Source organism: Nylanderia fulva, unplaced genomic scaffold (genome assembly GCF_048542155.1).
Source record: "Nylanderia fulva isolate GAGA-0341 unplaced genomic scaffold, ASM4854215v1 Scaffold3, whole genome shotgun sequence".
Classification (NCBI taxonomy): domain Eukaryota; kingdom Metazoa; phylum Arthropoda; class Insecta; order Hymenoptera; family Formicidae; genus Nylanderia; species Nylanderia fulva.
In genome coordinates, this window is record NW_028190368.1 from 1,345,138 (window position 1) to 1,363,914 (window position 18,777).

The window sequence follows — 18,777 nt, forward strand, 5'->3', positions numbered from 1 at the left end:
TGTGTGTGTGTTTTCTTAGATAAGATTTGTTATCAGATATATTTAAAATACAAAATACATGAAAAAGTAATGGTTTGAAATGTAAAACAAAAAATATTTATATTCCTTATATTTTTGGAATAAAACATACGATGCTATAATAATTTTTCGTATCTGAGAGAAATACACAATAACATTTTTAATATATTTAATATGCTTATAAAAATGCACATTATTTCTCATATTTAGAGAATAAATAAAATATAATGTTAGATATATATATTTTTGCTACAATTATTATTTTAATGTACAAATTATTTTAAATGTGACATTTTTATATTTATATCATTATTTATTTTTATTGTGAAATATTGCACAATTTTCACGATTTTTTCGAAATATGATTGATTATATTTTCTCTCTGATATAGACTTTTATGTTAGAATTGTTGAAAATATTTTTGAGACAGGTTGTTGCAAAATAATTAAATTTTTTGAAGCATTTATCATAAAAATTTTTTATTTATATTCTTTCTCACTCTTTATTTTATAGCATACTTTTATATTTGTAAAAAAAGAAAATTTCTAGAAATGTATTTGTATATTTAAAAACAAATTATAAAAAAGATATTTCTTTTTTAATGTATTAATTTTCTATTCACATGTATTTTAAAAACTGTATTCATATATATTGTTTTTTTGTTTATTCCATCTGTATAGTATTGAATCAATGGAAAACAAGCATATGTGATAAATTTAAAGATAACATATTACTTATAATTATTTAACAATATTAAGTTACAATTTAAACGCAAATCTTTATTACGAATTTTTTTTAACACATTTACTTTATACAATTATCTATTTTTATTAGCACAATTTAACACCGAAACTAAATTTTGTCATACACTTTTCTTTTTTTATTTTAATTACGTATTGACTATTATCAGGAATAAAAACAATGCTATATTCAAGCAAGTATGGAAAATTGTTTCCACTTATATTGACATTCCACATCTTGATGGAAACAGTAGTATATAAGAATTATTTACATATTATTTACATAATAAGAGATGTATCTATAAATATTTTGCATAATTTTATAATTAATGTAATAGAAAATTAATTTTCTTGTAATAGATAATTTTGCAATAGAAATTCACTATATAATTTCTCAACACCTATTTCTATAAATATAATATAAATTTTACATTATATTTGGTATATAATATTTAATTCAACTGAGAAATCTTATAGACATCTTTTGCTCAACATCTGTACGGTCCAATGCTTTGCAAAACTCTTCAAAGGATATCATTCCATCACCATTTTCATCAGCTTCCAGTATAGTTCGTTCCGCAATGCTGGTTAATTGCTCCTCGCTGCAATATATATATATATATGCATTTATTACATATCATATTGTATATATTAAATTATCATCTAATGTTTTGCTTTTGTTACATATTTGAGCACGATTACAAAAATGTATCTGTATAGGATCAAATATCGATATATAATAAGAAAATGTGTAATCTTTACCTAATATTGGCGCCAACCATCATATGTAAAATAGCAAGTAATTCATCCTTGGAGATCAAATCGTCGTTGTCCAAGTCATACATTTTAAATGCAACTGAAAAATAGGATTTAGAGATTAAGAATTGTATAGATACCTAATATTCAAAAAGAATATGGAATATTATTACATTTTAATTAGATAACAAAAAAATTGAATTGAATCAATATTGGACTTTTCTAGTATTTATGCTTGATTTCATAGGAAAAAGATTTAGGAAAAATTTTGCACAATCCTATTACTTCTTCACATGCGATATTTACATCTCAACTTTTGCTGCCTGGAGTTCAATCGATTAGGACTGTTCTTCTTTATTGGTCTAAAACGAGCCAGGACTTGCATGAATTGCAAGAAATTCACTCTGTCGTTTCCGCTCTCCTCGAAAAAGGCGTTCACTATTCTCTCACCAAGCGGATTTATCGCCAGTTCTGGGATCCTAAGAAAATCCTCTCGGCTGAGGGTTCCACAATCGCCACGATCCAGACTCGTGAAACGACTGTACAGCCGTTCTATTTGATTTGGTGTAACTGTAAAAGCAGAAATGCACAAAAATTATATTTTATTTATATATATTTATTTTTTTTAATTTTTATATTTTCTTTCTCATATATTGTTTAGTCTTGCCGTGAAAAAAAAGAATGATAAGAGATTATCAGATAAGAAACAAAGAGATACTTACAACCAGTTGCATTCTGTATCTGCGCTATTTCATCCTCCCGCAGAAGAAGACTGGATCTATTACCCATTTTTCCCCCTTTTTTATACCAAAATACAGACTTGGATTTATCGGATGGGACGCGCTGTACTATTTACATACGTTTGCGAGACACGCAAAGAACTGAATGTGTTGAGAGCACGTAACCAAATCATATGACTGTCTCTAAACGAGGATGACAGATGCGATGACAGATGACAGAAATGATTCGAGCACGTGAACTACGGCTGGAACAGTTCAAAGGGTGTCGAAGAACTGCAAAAAATCTGACAACTCATCGAACAAGATATTCCGCGTTCGATAAAATGAAAAATATTACGAATTGGTCAAATAAATTATTAGGGAGCATTCACATTGCATTCAATCATTTCTACCGTATAAAATATTCTTGCAATTCTCTTTGTAAATTTCAAATATTAATAAATTACAGATATTATTTGATAAATTATTCAAAAATTTATCTCAAAATATTAAAATATTAAATTTTTTTATTATAAATATTAATCAAGAATAATAATTAAAAATATGAATTGTAATAATAAAATTAAAATTAATATTTACATTATAATATATTGATTTTTATATAATTCTTTTTATTGATATCTTTTGTTATAATAATTCTAAATAAATCCCTATTGTAACTCTAGGAATTTTTTATCCAACAGCCAATCGGAGCGCTTGATGAATTTTTGTCGCGTACATGTGACATAAAGGCGAAGATCCGCGATTCTCTCCCGAGTCTCTCATCTTCGTTCGATTCATAATTCATGCCGGAAACTGATGTACGCTTCGGCAAGATGGCTCCTTCGTAAATCGACAAACGATTTTGCACGCAAACAATAAACAGTGACCGAAGTTTCAATATAGTTGTAATTTAATATAGTGCGTAGAATTAATTCAATTGATGCGCAATCAAGTCAGTTTAAATCCCGGACATAATTCAATATTTTAATAATATGGTGTCGAAGGGTTCGGATACACAATTGTAGGAGCTTTCACGAGGATGTCCTCGAATTTTTTTGACAGAATTTACAGAACTTATTGAATTTACTGAGTTTATATTGTGTTCCAAATTATTAGGATTTAGAGAGTTTTAAGTTTAGAGACTCTCTTTTACGGAGCGATCGAGCTATCATCGAAAAGTAAGCGAGAAGTTATTTTATTTGTCTATATATAAGTGCAAAACATAAGTATACAATTCGATATATCTGCTAATTATACGTGTACAAGTATTAAAATTTTAATAACGTTGTAACTAAAATTATGTAACTATTGTAACATTTATGCTAGTCTCTAATAATGAGTTGTCATTCTCTAATAATCAAAATTGTTTTGTTTTTTTTTGTATTTTAATCTGAATATTATAGGAAATTAAACATTTTAGTAAACTTTAAAATATAAACACAGATATGTAATAAATTATATTAAATCTAAAATCACATTTTTATATTATAATATTTATACGAAGAACTTTTAAAATTTTAACTATACTAAAAAGATTCTTTTCTGTATTATAAAATCAGGATGAGTGCCAGACTTTTAAAAGATCCTGCTACTGCATCTAGTCGTATATTTGTTGGCCATTTACAAACTGACGATGTCACAAAGTTAGAATTGGAAGAACATTTCTCCAAATATGGAACTGTTATAGCGTCCATAATAAACAGAGGCTTTGGATTTGTACAATTTGAAGATGAACAATCTGCTCAGAAAGCTATACAAAATGAAGATGGTGCACAGTTCAAAGGCAGACGTATAGGTATATCATAGAAATACATTACACAAAGTTGCATATTCAATTGTAATATTTTTCTCAGATTTAATTATATTATTTTTTTATTTAATTAAGGATCTTCTTTCTTAATATTATTCAATGTTATTTATTTCGAGAAAAAAGATGTATATTTCCTCATTTGCTTATATTTCTTTTTATAGATGTCAGACCAGCGAAAAAGGATAATCAGTCTATTGGAAATCCAGGAAATTCAAATGCAAAGCAAATGACTGGACTGAATAATCAATTTAATGCTATGAATAATCAATTCAATAACACGGCTGACACTTTTGGTGCAAATAAACCAAATTATGTTGGGATAAATCAGAATTTTGGAAATGACAGTACTTTTGGTAACAATCAAAAGGACTTAAACATTCAGAATAGGAGCGGGAATAGTAACTTTGATGATGGAAATCAAACAGGAAATAGCGACAATGACCAATATAATGGAAAACATAACAATAATAACAATGGAAATGATCCTTTTAATAATACCTCTCAAAATCGTGGAAACAATCAATTCAATGTAGGTAATCTAAATCGCGGAAACGATCAATTCGCTGGTCAGAGCAATCAAAACAGAGGTGTCAACAATCAGTTTGGAAATAATAATCAGATGGGAAATCAGAATAGGCCTGGAGGAAATCAGAATCGAAATCAAACTAATCCAGGCAATAACCAAAATCAAAATGCTGGTTCTGGTAATACTGGTGGTAATACCCATCACAGAGCACGAGGGACGAGGGGTGGAAAAAATAGAAACAAGAATAATCCGAACAATCCAAACAACGCGAATAATTTTAGAGATCGAAGTCCAATTAATAGAGGTAATCGAATGGAGGACAAAGCAAATTGGGATCACAAACAAGGAGATAGACGTGGCAATAATTTTACCAGAGATTCATTTAATGATGGTGGAAATCGATATGATGATTTCAAGACTTCTGGGACAAGAGATGCAAATGCAAGTTTTGGGTAAAGACATTTTATTTGAATAAATGGTCATTAATGGTCGAGCAAATAATTTTTAATAACGCATAATAATTAAAAAATTTTATTTTTATTTTTGAAAATTTTTACATCTATAGATATATAAGAAACTCAGTATGCTATATATTTTCTTAAGATATAAGGATTTAGCAAAATGGAGAGGGAGGGGGGGAACATTGGTGAATCTGTGTCCTTTTCTTGTATATGTATTAGTGTCATTGGTTGGCAATTGTCAATAGCCTAACCTTGCCTGAAAGATAAACATAATAAAAAGGAAAAATTCCCCTATGTTTTGCTTCTGTCCGTTCTGCCAAGGACATAATGCATGCTGGGTCTCTCTTATATATTTATATTTTGCTTCAGTAGTATAGTAACCAATAAAGTTTTGCTGGCTAATTTATACTTATTTTAGTGCAATTATCATCAGTGTTTATATTAATTTAACAGATTGACTGTTAAAGAGATAAATAAAAGATTAATGTGAATATTAAAATGATTAAATTTTACAGAAATATCAGTGCATCAGTAGATTACCTCGCAACTGAGAAGAATGACTGTGAGATTATAGTTGTCAATAAAGCGTTAACGTAAGATGTTAATTCTTTATATGTTTATAATTACATAGAGATATTTATATTATTTAACATTGTTTATTAAATTGCAGGAAATATGCGGAAGACATCGAATTACGATTGAAGCAAATCGGTCTAATGGTGGACCTACTGTTTCCGAATGAAGACGTTCCCTTAAGTCGTGTTTTAGGGAACATCGCAAGTCGTGGCTGTCTATACGCCGTAGTAGTAACACCCATCAATCACGAACACCATTCCTTGACATTGAATATTTTACATGGTTTACCACAAGGTAAGGAATTTCAATAAAACGTTAATTATGAATTAATGTTCATTAAAATTCGTTTATCATAATAATAATAACTATATTAATAATTATAACAATATATAATTGTAATATAATTTTTAATTATAACTATATTAATAATATAATTATATTAATAATTTATTAAAACACAAATTAATTATATCTTGTCCTTATATTGTAGAACACAGAAACATGCCAGTAGAAGATGCCATAAATTTAATCTCGCGAGATTTCACGAACTACAAAGCGGGCGGTCGTTCGGTTCCTCTAAATACACCTCTGGCGAGCGAGCGTCATCCGGATGCTATACAAGTTTTACTAAACATGCTGGCAGACAATCATCAGCTTACGGTCCTGCAGTACGACCGGGTCATAAAGTATCTCGAGATGAAACGCGAGGAGCAGGTGCAAGTTGAATTGGGCGACGCGAAGGATTTGCCGGTAAAGACTCCGCTCACGTCGATCAGCGATCCGAAACAAGCCGAGCTGCAGACGAGAATACTGAATATCCTGAATAACAGTAAAACAAACGTGCCGGCAGCGGCGGAACCAAGTCCGGTACCGCCACCAGCTACGGCACCAGCTCCAGTTCCTCCAACTAATTGGGGAACAGGTAAAGATGAAACAGATCATATATATGTATATATAAATATACATATACAGGGTGTATACTAAGAACCTTGAAAACTTGGTATTCTTAAAGAATTTTTTTCGAACTTGAAAAATCAGAGAATTCTCATGGAACTTAATTCGCATGTAGGGAATTTTTAAAAAATTGCCTTTTTGAGCATGTAACTTAAGAAATGTATGTCTAATATTTATTTGCAATATTTAAGTTTTTATTTGTGATTTTTTTATTGACAATCTATTTTTAGTATCAACATCTTATATAAGTTTCATAGAAAATTATTAAATTTTTAAATAGGTAATATTTAAATAAATTAGTGTTCTATTTATTTAATAAATAAATAATAATTTAATAAATTATTTAAATAAATTAATATTTCTTAAAGAAGAGTTAAATTATTTTTGTTTTGTATTTTTATTTTATATTTTTGTACATATTTTTAGCGTTTAGATATGATAATGTATCATACTTTATTATTATCCAAATTAATTTTAAGTAAATTTAATTAATAAATCAATATTAAATGCTAGAAAAACACACACTTGATAACTGCAATTTAAATGTATAGAAAATTTTTTTATAAAATTGCATAAACACCCTGTATATATATGTATAAAGAATCTAATTGGCAAAATTTAAAGTACACATTGTGTTGATCGCTTATTGATATTTGCATATTACAAATATTTGAGAATGTAATTTTTTAAGCTAAAAACATTCACAAGTTAAAAGCCTAAATGTCATGACTGTATTTAACAAATAGATGCATGAACAATATTTAATGAGAACACGTACAATACTGTAGAAAATTCACTCAAACGATGTTGAAAGCACGAACTTCATAAATGCACGTTATGCCGATAGCATCAAACACAGCCACATCTTCATCTACGACGACCGCATCCACGGGAGTTTCGCCATCGCCTCTTCTAAACGATCCGACAGTTCAGAAAGCTCTTGACAGTCTATTGCAAGGTAATCTATTGAAAAATATTGGCGATCAACAACCACCAACCGCGACGACGAGTGGAGCTCCATTATTTGCTGCTTTCTCTAATATTGGTAGATTTTAAAAATCAATATATAAATTTAATTGACATTTGGTCTGATATAATTTTTAATATTCTTTATTTCTTGATTTTATTCGATACTAAAGATATATAATCGCGAAAACTTAATTATTAAAAGAAAAATTAGAGATGCAATGCATTGCGAATACAAGTAATATTTTAGTACATTGTATATTAACCATTGTAAAATGATAAATGATAAATGATGAAAGATAAGACGTTTAAATAGAGATAACTCTAAAAGCACAACAATTATAATCGATGATGATTGTTATTATCTACACATATGGTATCGTTGATAATATATTTCTCTTGAATACATAGTAGCAGATTATATATGTTTGAACTGGATATGCTTTAAAAAATACATTGTATTTATCAAACAAATGTAATGTGTATATTCTGTACACATTCAATACTTGAATGGATGAATGTAATTAGATAAAACACATAAAATGCCATACACAAACACACATTTTTTTTATTCGAAATAAAAACTTATTTTTCACTATCACATTTTTATGTAAAATCAGTTTTTATACAATTTAGAATTATAAATGTCATATATAAATATGTATGATATAATTAAAAATACGTTCTCTCTTTATTGTATAAAAACCATTTTAATATTCATGTTCCTATGTAGGGTATCATCCCAAATCTCAATATAAAAACCTAATTGCAATATAAATACCTATCAATGTGTATTATAAATGTACTTTAAAATTCTTTCCAATTATTATTTAAATTAAAATAATACAAAATGACATTTGTATAAAATTTATTAGTAAGACATTGTTATTATATATTCTTTGAATCTATTATAACAAAAATGCACTACATTTTTACAATACAAAAATTCATACAATTAATTACTAATTATATATTACATTGTTATATTATTAAAAAGTAATTATTATATATTTGCAAATAAAGAACAGACTAATTAAGAACCAAGCGATTGATGTGCAAATTATTTCTTCATATCAAAGTTTCATATTATTTATTGTTTATTTTAATCTCTTTTGGACCATTATCAGCAACTGTTAAAAATATGATATAAAGAATAAATTTGCATACCTCTATTATCGCGTTTGGCTCTTAATTAATCCATTCCTCCTCTACTTCTAAATATTCAATATCAGAGCCTTCTACTTTATCAATAATAGTATTTATTAATATTGTATTCTTTATTAGCAGCAGCAAAACAATAAATTTTTATTAAGTTTGAAGATATAAATAAATAAATTAATAAAATTTCTTATTATTAACAATTTATTCCAATCTATTATAGTATATGTATATATATATATATATATATATATATATATATATATATGAGTAGCAAAATAAAACAAATATTAATAAGGATAAGCTCTTCTGATAAATTAAAAACAGAAAATATGTAAATTTAACTGTCAATTATGAATATTATAACTTGTCTTCCTTTTGAAGAAAATATCTTTGTTTTTTTTTGTTTTTTTTTTTAATTAAATCATTTTTATGATTGCAATGCATATAGAAGCTGAATGTGATTAAAGAATATAATTAAATGCTTTCATCTTTCCAAAGGATAGACCAGAACTCATTTATAGATAATCTATTTATGTATTTTTGCAATGTATATATATATGTATGTATACTTATATAGATTCATTAATTGCATTACTTAGAAGTTCTTAAACTGTAGCACATTTCCATAAAATATATAGAAATTAGTGTAAAATATACAAAAAATAATAGAAATATCTTCTATAAAGTACTAAAATCCAACAAATTACTATATTTTTCGAGTAATTATAATAATTACTATTAATATTAATAATTACTAAATTGTTAAATTTTGGAAAACAGGAACTTTTTCAGCAAGCCCCTGTATATAAGGTGCTAATTCATATTTATTAAATTGAGCTACAAATTGATTATATTTTGTATATTCTAAATCATGTAAGAATAATGTCTTACGTCCATGGATATCTGTTTCTTCATTATTTATTCTTTTTGACTTGTAATAGTCAGAAAATTTAACATTTTGCCTGGAACATACAAGATGTGCTATGATCATAAGTTCTTGTTCCTGTTCACTATACTGTTGAAACGTTTTTCTATATATTTCAACAATATCACGTGATATGACTGTAATGCAATTATTTATGCAACATTGTCTGACAAACATGGCATTTGTGCATGATTCTTCTCCAACATGCCTATCCACCATTTCTATATTTTCATCGGTTTGATCAAAAGATTGCAGTGAAAGATTTGGGGTCGAGGAAGTTAAAATGGACCTTTTAATAGATCCTCTAGTTCGAATCGATTTGGTAAACAAGGTTCTGGAAAAAATTTAACTATAATGTCCCAATTTGAGGATGAATTTGAATCAAACCACAAATCAGACTCTGATTGTGAGTCGAAAGAGTCATTTTCGAAGCTCATATCTGATTTTGACTGGAATCTTCACCCATACAGTCCATTTTCTTGAAACTGTCCATATTTTCTAACTTATTAGTCTAAAGAAAGCACAGAATTATTTATCAATTTCTATTATCCGTCAACCTAAAACAATTTACAAAAATAATCTTGAAGAAATATTGTAATATTGTTATAAAAGTTTAAATTATTAAGTAAATTAATAAATAAAATACACACACACATGCACAATTAAAAAATAAAATTTTTATGTACAATAAACAAAGTATCTCTTTTTCGAGTGCTTTTGACTTGAAAAAGTTAAAATAAACGGTTTACTTTACAGTATACAATACAAATATTCCGCCATCTGTCATTACGCAGAGAGAGAAAGAGTGAGAAAAGAGAGAGAGAGAGAGAGTCACGGAAGATAAACAAATTCAGCGGAATATGGATAAAACACAGAAGAGAAAGAAGTATGTTGTTGGTCAACATAATAATTATAAAAAACGTAAACAATTAATATTAGAACCTGGTATGACGGGATTTTTGTGTACATGCAACTTTCACGAAAAAGGCTGCGTTACTGACGCCTACAAATTACTTAACCTATTTGCAGATGAGAAATTGGACGCAAATAAGGTATTTAGGTATTATAAATAAATATAGGTATTATAAATAAATATAGAAATGGAAAAAATCTATATATATATAGCAGATTTAAAAACTTGCTACATGTATATCATATATAAATATAATATTTTTCTTATTTGAAGGAATCTGAGATATCAAGTACTACAAATACACTTGTTAAGAAAGAGACTAATGAATCTTCAGAAAATACCGATGAAAATGAAGATATATCCACTGCTCTGGAGAAAGAGATCAATGAACTTAGAACAGAGCATGAAATGCCCTTATCTTCTCGAAAATTTCAAGTATGTTCTTAATATTAGATTGCTCAACATTAACAACATTTTTTTCTCTGAGAAAATACTATGTATTTATTAATTTCGTATTACTATTTTTCTATAGGCAGTAGACACAGGTGCTAAAAATTTGATTTTTATAGCAAGTACCTTACCAAATCCATTAGAACTAGTCACTAAAATTCTTACTAAGTTGGATGCAACCAAGGAACAGTGTACTAGATACTTATTAAGATTACTTCCAATAGAACTTATATGCAAAGCATATATGGATGACATAAGAACGAAAGCGAATACTTTACTTAAAAAGTATTTTACTCAAGAACCTAAAACATTCAGCATTGTAGTTAAGTAAGTTATAAGACATTATGGGTGTTTTGCACAAAAATTAATTATCTTTGCTTTTCTCTCTTATTTATAAACTGATTATGTTTTAGTCGTCGCAATAATAACAGCATTAAGAAATATGAGATTATCGAAGATTTGGCAGGTATTATAACAAAGAATCGAGCTCATAAAGCAGACTTGACTAATCCAGAGATAGCCGTGGTTGTTGAAGTTGTACGTGGAGTCTGTTTGTTTTCTATTGCTCCAAATTATTACAAGTTTAAGAAATATAATCTTTTTGAAATATGTAATAGTACAAAAAATAAGGTAAGAATGTTTCTAAATTGTTCTTTTATAAGGATTTATTCTTAATTATTATTTATTAACTATCAATTTTTAATGTGTATTGTTAAAAATATACTTGACAAAAATAAAATCTTTAGGTAATTTCCAATAAAGAAGCAGCAGAGTCAATAGATGTAAAAACAGAATCAATAGATGTAAAAACAGAATCAATAGATACAAAAAGTGAAAAGGATTTAGATACAGTTACATCAAGTGCACAAGAAGCAGAGGAATCTGATGACAAAAACTTGGATACAGAAATTGGAGAAAAAGAACAAATTAAACTCGAGACTTAAAAAATTATCAATACTTATAAACTTGTGATATATGTATAAAATATATAATACATTTATAATCACTGTGTGTATATATATGTATTTTATATTTTATAGAAATGTATTAACTATTTATAAATAAACATTACGTATGTAATAAAATATTTTTGTATTCTTTACTAATTTTATTAAAATTATTAGTATAATATATTTTTACATATATATATATATACAACTGTGTAATTCTATCTGTATATGTGAAAATTATTAAATATAAATTATATTTTTTTTAACAATTTTGCTTAGAATTATGTGTGTATATCTCGTTATTTTATTTATAAATATTATACATTAGTTTATTGTGTAAAATAAGGAACACGAAAAGAAATTTTCAAGCGTGGTCCCATGGTGTAATGGTTAGCACTCTGGACTCTGAATCCAGCGATCCGAGTTCAAATCTCGGTGGGACCTAAATTTTACAATACATATTTTTAATTTTTATTTAACGTTAAAATCTAGAATAACATTTTTTTTTATATTTGGATGCATATATTTTTGCATATATATTTCGGTTCACCTAAATTAAGAAATTAAAATAAAAGAAAAAAAGTGCAAATGTTCTAAAGAGTGCAAGTAGAATGAACAGACCTTATCATCGTCATCTATCAGCTGATTGGCCATCGAGGTTTCCAATTAACCAATCAGAAGTCACTCTGCTCTGACGCGTAAATTTTCGAACGCAACCTTTAAATTTGTGTTGATGTAAACATCTTCAAGATATTGGAGGGAAAGGAGAGAAAAAAATAAACGACTTTAGTAGGTACAAATTATTTATAAGTCTCGAGAGCCTGGTGCGAAAAATGCAGAAGGAGTTAAAAGGCACTCCAAAATCAAGTCGTCGAAGGTAAGTCATTATTTTATCGAAATTTCTGTCAAATATGAAGTACTGCCTGTGATATACTGTAAAGTTTATATCTCAATTTTGTAAAATTATTATTTTTTTTTTTCCATAGAATTAACGACCCAAACGTATCAGAGATTGGAGGCAGGATTCTGTCAGATGTCACATCCAATGTACCAAGAAGTGGAACTTCTCGTAATAGAACAACTATGATGCCAGGGGACATCACGCTGACAATGAGTAAGAGTTTCATGAATATTTTATTTTGTTCAATTTTGTTTGATTGCTTTATTTTGCTGCATTAGTATAATATTATGTACTATTATTTTTTGTAGATCAAGTGAAAAAGAAGATCGCAGTAAACAGCAGGCAGTCAACTATGCCATTGCATTTATCAAAGAATGTAGATACTGAATCCAAAGACATAGAATTTGGACTTCTTTATGATGAATATTTGCAAGCTATGATGATGGATCTTATAATAAAAAAACGGACTGAAGAGAAGAAGCATTTGATGGTCACACAATTAGCTACTATAGTACAACAGATTGATCAAGATACAAAAAAATTGATAAAACTCAAAATAAGAGTGCGTGATATAATAAACTTATCCTTGGCACAAAAAGAGGTAGATGCACAATTAGCCGCAGTAAAAGAGTGTACCAGTAAGATTTAAACTTCAAAATTATATTAACCTTATTCATATGTAATTATTAAAATTTACATAAAATATATTTTATTTATTTTTACAGAACATGAAACATTTAAGAGTGTGGAAGATTTGCTATCTAAGTTACAATCTTTCTTACAACCTATGGATGTATTGCGGTGTAATGGAATAATACTTCCTAAAACGCAAGAGGAGTGGGAAAGAACTCGAGAAATATTAACAAAATGTTCGAATACCTTAAAGAGCATCATAAATTTAATTGGATCAAAAGGCGAAACATATTGCGCTGTTAATGATGGCTTGAAGAATTTTGTTGAAACATTAAATGAAATCGAGGATCTTGAGAAGAAGTAAGTGTGTGTAATTATATATAACACAGTTATTTTTATTTTAAATTAATCTTATATATGTGTAAGAGATTGTATATTATGTATTTATTTATATTTTTCAGATTGAAAGAAACACTATGCAATTTACAAGCAATGATATTGAAAAATGCTTCATTATCATTAATGCATACTGAAAATAAATAAATTGATGTATTTATAGTTTATATAAAATATTGCTCAGACAGAGAGAAAATAACAACATGAAATAATAATTATAAATAAAATCTTTTTTTACATGCCAACAAAGTTATTTTCTCTATATCTGAACAAATAAAATTTGGCTCTTGTTATAGCATATTTTTTATATTAAAATTTATACATGTATTTTCAGAAAAGAAATAAACATAGGATTATTATATTATTATATCATATATATTTATATAAAAACTAATTATTTTATTATAATTATAGGTATTTTCTAAATTATAGATATATATTTGATATAAGTATTTTAAAAAAATGATGGGTTTTAATTATGGGTGTATATTTAATTTTATCCTACGATTCGTCAATAAGAAATCAAACTGCTGCCAGTGTCAACAATGCTTACGATAAAACTCAAATAACAAAAAGAAAGGAAATAACGATTACATCCCTGAATAATAATTTATTCCGAGTTTCCCGCCTTTTTATTCAAAAGAAAGAGAAGAAGACCCTTTTCTCTCGCTCTCTTCAGACCCAACATCGACGCTGGATTCGCGCCTATATTCGCGTATATGGTCCATGGTTTCTCGCGGTGAATTGTAAATTCCACGGTGCAGAAGCGAGAGCACGTAGAGAAGTGGCTCGCTTGACTCACGTAGCAGCATGACACGAGTTTTGCGGTCTCGGGAGCAGCGCGGCGAGGAGTGACAAGCCAGAAGAAAGCGTGAGTGAGCGCGAGTGCACTCGCACGAGGAAGCGAGACTCTGTTTGAGATACGCGCCAGATCACCCGCGGACGCCACGCACGAGAGAGCGTCCAGGAAGCGACGAGGGTTTCATCGACAATTTTTGCCTTCTGTGTTCGCGAACCGAATTTCCTTCTCTCTCGTGAAACTGTTTTCCCCTCCCAGATTCGCGGAAAACGATAACGTACGGTTCTCGTTAGGGTTAGCCGAGGATCTTCCCGCGAGGAAGGTGCACGATCTCCCCCCAATCCGGAGATGGCTGGTGCGATGTTATTCGAGCGGGCCCAGGCGGTCTCGGTGACGAACCGCAGCGAGGGTATCTCGTTGCTCAACGAGATCGTCTCGGACCCGAGCATCGGCGTGGCCGACGACGACGAGGACAACATCCGGGTGAAGGAGCAGGGTATCCTGCACCTAGGCGAGCTCTACAAGAAGGAGGGTAAGGCGAAGGAGCTGGCGGAGCTCATCAAAGCCACCAGGCCGTTCCTCAGTCTTATCAGTAAAGCGAAGGCTGCCAAGCTAGTGCGATCCCTGGTCGACTTCTTCTTGGATCTGGAAGCTGGGATAGGTATCGAGGTAAGGATGCTTTCCCTTTTCGACCGAAAACGAGAGATGTTTAGTTTCATGCGGATACTAGGTTATCCTGTGACAATTTTGTGCACAGCAACACAGGTAAAAAAAATGTCAAATCATGCTTGTCGAGAAATTCTGTTCCTAAACTCGGATGAATATTTTTTATTCGCTAATGCAAAATTAAGAACGCGAATTATTGAGAATATAATCCAAGCCAGAGCTCTAATTCTTTTTATTTTTGAAAACTATATATGTGGATTTTAAAATTATATTGAGTCAAAAGGCTCGCAAGATGAATAAATAAAAGATTAAAATAAGGGCTGGGAGCCGAAGCTAGTTTTTAATCTTATTTAAATCATCTTCAGTGTAAAAATTATATGTATAATATTAATACAAAGGATAAAACTATGTATTGATATTTATGTACAGAGAATATACCAAGTATACTTATATGCGTTGTATATTTAGGTGCAATTGTGTAAAGAATGCATAGAATGGGCAAAGGAAGAGCGCAGAACGTTTTTGAGGCAATCGTTGGAGGCTCGCCTGATAGCTCTCTACTTCGACACTGGCATGTTCAGCGAAGCGTTGCAATTAGGATCTGCTCTCCTCAAAGAACTCAAAAAACTGGACGACAAACAGTTACTGGTGGAGGTTCAGTTGTTAGAGAGCAAGACATATCACGCGCTGAGCAACTTGGCGAAGGCAAGAGCGGCTCTCACCAGTGCCAGGACAACTGCCAACGCTATTTACTGTCCACCTAAAATGCAAGCGGCTCTAGATCTACAATCGGGAATACTACATGCTGCGGACGAACGAGACTTCAAGACTGCTTACTCTTATTTTTATGAAGCCTTTGAAGGGTAACTATAATCGTTAGCTCAATATCACTGGAATTTCTGCAATGTTAATTTCCTTTAAATTATTAAATAATAATTTTATTTAAATAATCTATTTCATTTTTTCTTTTATTAAAAATTAATACTTGAATTCTTTATCCCTATAAAATTCTAATTCCCCAGTTTATGATATAACAATCTTTTTTCATAATTTTACTACAATAATTTTAATTTTTATTATTTTAATTTTATTATATATATTTATTTTCTTATATATATTATATTTATTATAATTAATAAATTGATCGATTTCCTCTTCATTTAATCGATTACTATAATTTTACAATGGTGTTTATTATTTCTGTTTTCTTACATTTTAGATACGATAGCGTTGAAAGTCCCAAGGCACTGACTGCGCTCAAATACATGTTGCTGTCTAAAATCATGCTGCGCACGCCGGAAGACGTTCAGGCTATTATGTCTGGCAAGCTGGCGGTGAAATATGCAGGATTAGATCTGGATGCGATGCGCGCTGTGGCTGAGGCCAGCCACCGACGATCTTTAGCTGATTTTCAGAAAGCAGTTAAGCAATATCGGCAGGAATTGGAAGACGACGTAATCGTACGTGCACACCTCGGTTCTCTCTACGATGCTATGTTGGAGCAAAATTTATGTCGTTTAGTCGAACCTTATTCACGAGTTCAGGTACTTATACATGATATTTTTCTTCCAATACATGGATAGAAATATTTTATAAATAATACAGTCTTACATTTCTTTTCAACTATAACCCAGGTAGCAAACTGTCGTCATTAAACATCAAAACGATGTACACTTGCTATTCTGGAAAATTATTTAATGAATTAAATTTTTTATAGTAGCAATATAAAATAAAATAATTATTTTTTTTTATTTACATATTAATATTTGTTTATAGGTGAGTCATATTGCCTCGTGCATATCTCTGCCATTGGCGCAAGTAGAAAAGAAATTATCGCAAATGATCCTGGACAAGAAGCTCCGAGGAGTTCTCGATCAAGGAGAAGGCGTTTTAATTGTTTTCGAAGATACACCTCGCGACAAAACTTACGAAATTGCACTAGACACAATACACAGCATGGGAAAAGTCGTCGATACACTTTACCAGAAAGCCAAGAAACTCACCTAGCCCTATTTAATATGTATTTATACAAGAAAAAATTTATCGCAATTATTATAACCATTAATAATTAGTTACTCTCATTAAATACTATCGATTAACTGTATTTTTCTCGTAATTAATGTGGACGACAGAGAAGCGTCGTGACAAAAAGTGCTCATTTACGATACGTTTATATAGAACCGCTTTTATTAATAGTAGAAATTTTATTTAAAAAAGATGATAAATATGAAATTATATATACATAAAATTAATTTGCTTGAGATCTAATCAACGTACCCTTTTAACACGTGTTTTTTGGAATTATTTTTCGTAAATGCTCTTCAAGAAGGAGTGAAAAGAAAAATGTCATAATATCGAAAAACTATAAAAATATAAAAAAGGTAAAAAAGTTATTCTTTATATTTATTCACTTGCACCCTCAACGTAAGTGATACTTAATATATTTCATAAAAGAATCAATATCAGTAATTAAAGAATGGAAATGGAAATATATTTAGTAATTTAAATTTTTGTATTGCAACTTAAAAGATAATGGCAAATCTTCAAATGTTTAAATTTTATGAATGTTTGAAGCATTTAAAATTATTAAATATATATAATCGTTGATTTAAAATCTATATAAATCAAACTTAAAATCATTTAAAATAAAATTATCTCAGTATAAGTAAAGAAAAATGATTCCATACGTTTTCAATGATAATTAAAATCAATACTTATGCTCTATACAAAAAAATGAGATTGTTCATTTTACTTATAGTATTTCTAAAATTTTTTGTAATTTTGAAATGAGAAGGAGAAAGTTAAAAAAACTTGAATATAGAAAAAGCATGTAAAACGCAAGCAAGCGTACAAATATTATTGTATTTTCTAAATATAGAATATATATATATATAGGTAGAGAGAAAGCAAGAAGAGGACAAGAATAAAAATGATGTCACAAAGATTCCAGAATCGTGCAAGAGACTGCTATATTTATACGAATCTTTTTTTCGATATTGATCTGTCATCGCGTGAATCCTTTTTTTCACTTTCACTATTAAATACGGATGAAATACGAATTTTAATAAAATATCAAATCTTAATTTAATATTTGTATTGCCAAATTTTATCAAGAAATTGTGTTGTATCAATTTTTTAAATCAATATTTTACTTTTATTATATATATATATTTTATTATATATCTAATATTTTTATTATCAAATTTAATCGAAATTGAATCATTTTTTTATATTTCCTATCGTTTTTACTCTTACTATCAAATATGTACGAAATACGAACTCTATTAATATTAAATCTTGATTTAAAAATTTTGATTACCAAATTTCATTAAAATTATTGAATAATATTTGTTTAATCGATATTTCCTTTTACTTCCAAAATAATACATCAAATCAATATTAATATCCAATATTTTTCTGATGAAATTTGGTGAAAAATGTAGAATCATCTTTT

General features: G+C 29.0%; 5 protein-coding genes and 1 non-coding gene across 6 annotated transcripts; 5 read left to right on the forward strand and 1 right to left on the reverse strand.

The window, feature by feature from the left end:
* Positions 1-776: 776 nt before the first annotated feature.
* Positions 777-2,612, reverse strand: elm (calcineurin like EF-hand protein 1 elm). Its single transcript, XM_029313767.2, has 4 exons — positions 2,237-2,612; positions 1,821-2,084; positions 1,521-1,614; positions 777-1,360 (listed from the first exon to the last, which is right to left on the reverse strand). Exons 1-4 carry the CDS (start codon positions 2,301-2,303, stop codon positions 1,216-1,218), a joined length of 570 nt encoding a protein of 189 aa, XP_029169600.1. The 5' UTR covers positions 2,304-2,612; the 3' UTR covers positions 777-1,215.
* A 436-nt stretch (positions 2,613-3,048) lies between these two features.
* On the forward strand, positions 3,049-8,130 carry Neos (nuclear receptor coactivator protein neosin). Its single transcript, XM_029320561.2, has 7 exons — positions 3,049-3,414; positions 3,796-4,031; positions 4,208-5,024; positions 5,549-5,626; positions 5,704-5,903; positions 6,100-6,531; positions 7,411-8,130. Exons 2-7 carry the CDS (start codon positions 3,797-3,799, stop codon positions 7,617-7,619), a joined length of 1,971 nt encoding a protein of 656 aa, XP_029176394.1. The 5' UTR covers positions 3,049-3,414; position 3,796; the 3' UTR covers positions 7,620-8,130.
* A 2,236-nt stretch (positions 8,131-10,366) lies between these two features.
* Positions 10,367-12,067, forward strand: LOC114939989 (THUMP domain-containing protein 1). Its single transcript, XM_029314832.2, has 5 exons — positions 10,367-10,667; positions 10,802-10,963; positions 11,061-11,305; positions 11,392-11,608; positions 11,725-12,067. The coding sequence occupies exons 1-5, from the start codon at positions 10,476-10,478 to the stop codon at positions 11,920-11,922; spliced, it is 1,014 nt and encodes a 337-aa protein (XP_029170665.2). The 5' UTR covers positions 10,367-10,475; the 3' UTR covers positions 11,923-12,067.
* Positions 12,068-12,300: 233 nt separating this feature from the next.
* TRNAQ-CUG (transfer RNA glutamine (anticodon CUG)) lies at positions 12,301-12,372 on the forward strand. The gene has a single exon. It is a non-coding gene; the product is annotated as a tRNA-Gln (tRNA).
* A 261-nt stretch (positions 12,373-12,633) lies between these two features.
* On the forward strand, positions 12,634-14,232 carry LOC114929360 (uncharacterized). The gene is made up of 5 exons (XM_029300952.2): positions 12,634-12,805; positions 12,915-13,042; positions 13,138-13,467; positions 13,555-13,822; positions 13,924-14,232. The coding sequence occupies exons 1-5, from the start codon at positions 12,762-12,764 to the stop codon at positions 14,003-14,005; spliced, it is 852 nt and encodes a 283-aa protein (XP_029156785.1). The 5' UTR covers positions 12,634-12,761; the 3' UTR covers positions 14,006-14,232.
* A 385-nt stretch (positions 14,233-14,617) lies between these two features.
* On the forward strand, positions 14,618-17,716 carry Rpn6 (regulatory particle non-ATPase 6). Its single transcript, XM_029315900.2, has 4 exons — positions 14,618-15,326; positions 15,792-16,186; positions 16,543-16,867; positions 17,100-17,716. Exons 1-4 carry the CDS (start codon positions 15,006-15,008, stop codon positions 17,328-17,330), a joined length of 1,272 nt encoding a protein of 423 aa, XP_029171733.1. The 5' UTR covers positions 14,618-15,005; the 3' UTR covers positions 17,331-17,716.
* Positions 17,717-18,777: the final 1,061 nt, after the last annotated feature.

Coding starts and splice junctions, on each gene's coding strand:
- elm (XM_029313767.2), bottom strand. CDS start 2,303: ATGGGTAATAGATCCAGTCTTCTTCTGCGGGAGGATGAAATAGCGCAG. Junction 2,085..2,236: donor GATACAGAATGCAACTGGTT/GTAAGTATCTCT, acceptor CTGCTTTTACAG/TTACACCAAATCAAATAGAA. Junction 1,361..1,520: donor ATGGTTGGCGCCAATATTAG/GTAAAGATTACA, acceptor TATATATTGCAG/CGAGGAGCAATTAACCAGCA.
- Neos (XM_029320561.2), top strand. CDS start 3,797: ATGAGTGCCAGACTTTTAAAAGATCCTGCTACTGCATCTAGTCGTATA. Junction 4,032..4,207: donor GTTCAAAGGCAGACGTATAG/GTATATCATAGA, acceptor TTCTTTTTATAG/ATGTCAGACCAGCGAAAAAG. Junction 5,904..6,099: donor TTTACATGGTTTACCACAAG/GTAAGGAATTTC, acceptor CTTATATTGTAG/AACACAGAAACATGCCAGTA.
- LOC114939989 (XM_029314832.2), top strand. CDS start 10,476: ATGGATAAAACACAGAAGAGAAAGAAGTATGTTGTTGGTCAACATAAT. Junction 10,668..10,801: donor AGAAATTGGACGCAAATAAG/GTATTTAGGTAT, acceptor TCTTATTTGAAG/GAATCTGAGATATCAAGTAC. Junction 11,306..11,391: donor ACATTCAGCATTGTAGTTAA/GTAAGTTATAAG, acceptor ATTATGTTTTAG/TCGTCGCAATAATAACAGCA.
- LOC114929360 (XM_029300952.2), top strand. CDS start 12,762: ATGCAGAAGGAGTTAAAAGGCACTCCAAAATCAAGTCGTCGAAG. Junction 12,806..12,914: donor CCAAAATCAAGTCGTCGAAG/GTAAGTCATTAT, acceptor TTTTTTCCATAG/AATTAACGACCCAAACGTAT. Junction 13,468..13,554: donor CGCAGTAAAAGAGTGTACCA/GTAAGATTTAAA, acceptor TTATTTTTACAG/AACATGAAACATTTAAGAGT.
- Rpn6 (XM_029315900.2), top strand. CDS start 15,006: ATGGCTGGTGCGATGTTATTCGAGCGGGCCCAGGCGGTCTCGGTGACG. Junction 15,327..15,791: donor AAGCTGGGATAGGTATCGAG/GTAAGGATGCTT, acceptor TTGTATATTTAG/GTGCAATTGTGTAAAGAATG. Junction 16,868..17,099: donor AACCTTATTCACGAGTTCAG/GTACTTATACAT, acceptor ATTTGTTTATAG/GTGAGTCATATTGCCTCGTG.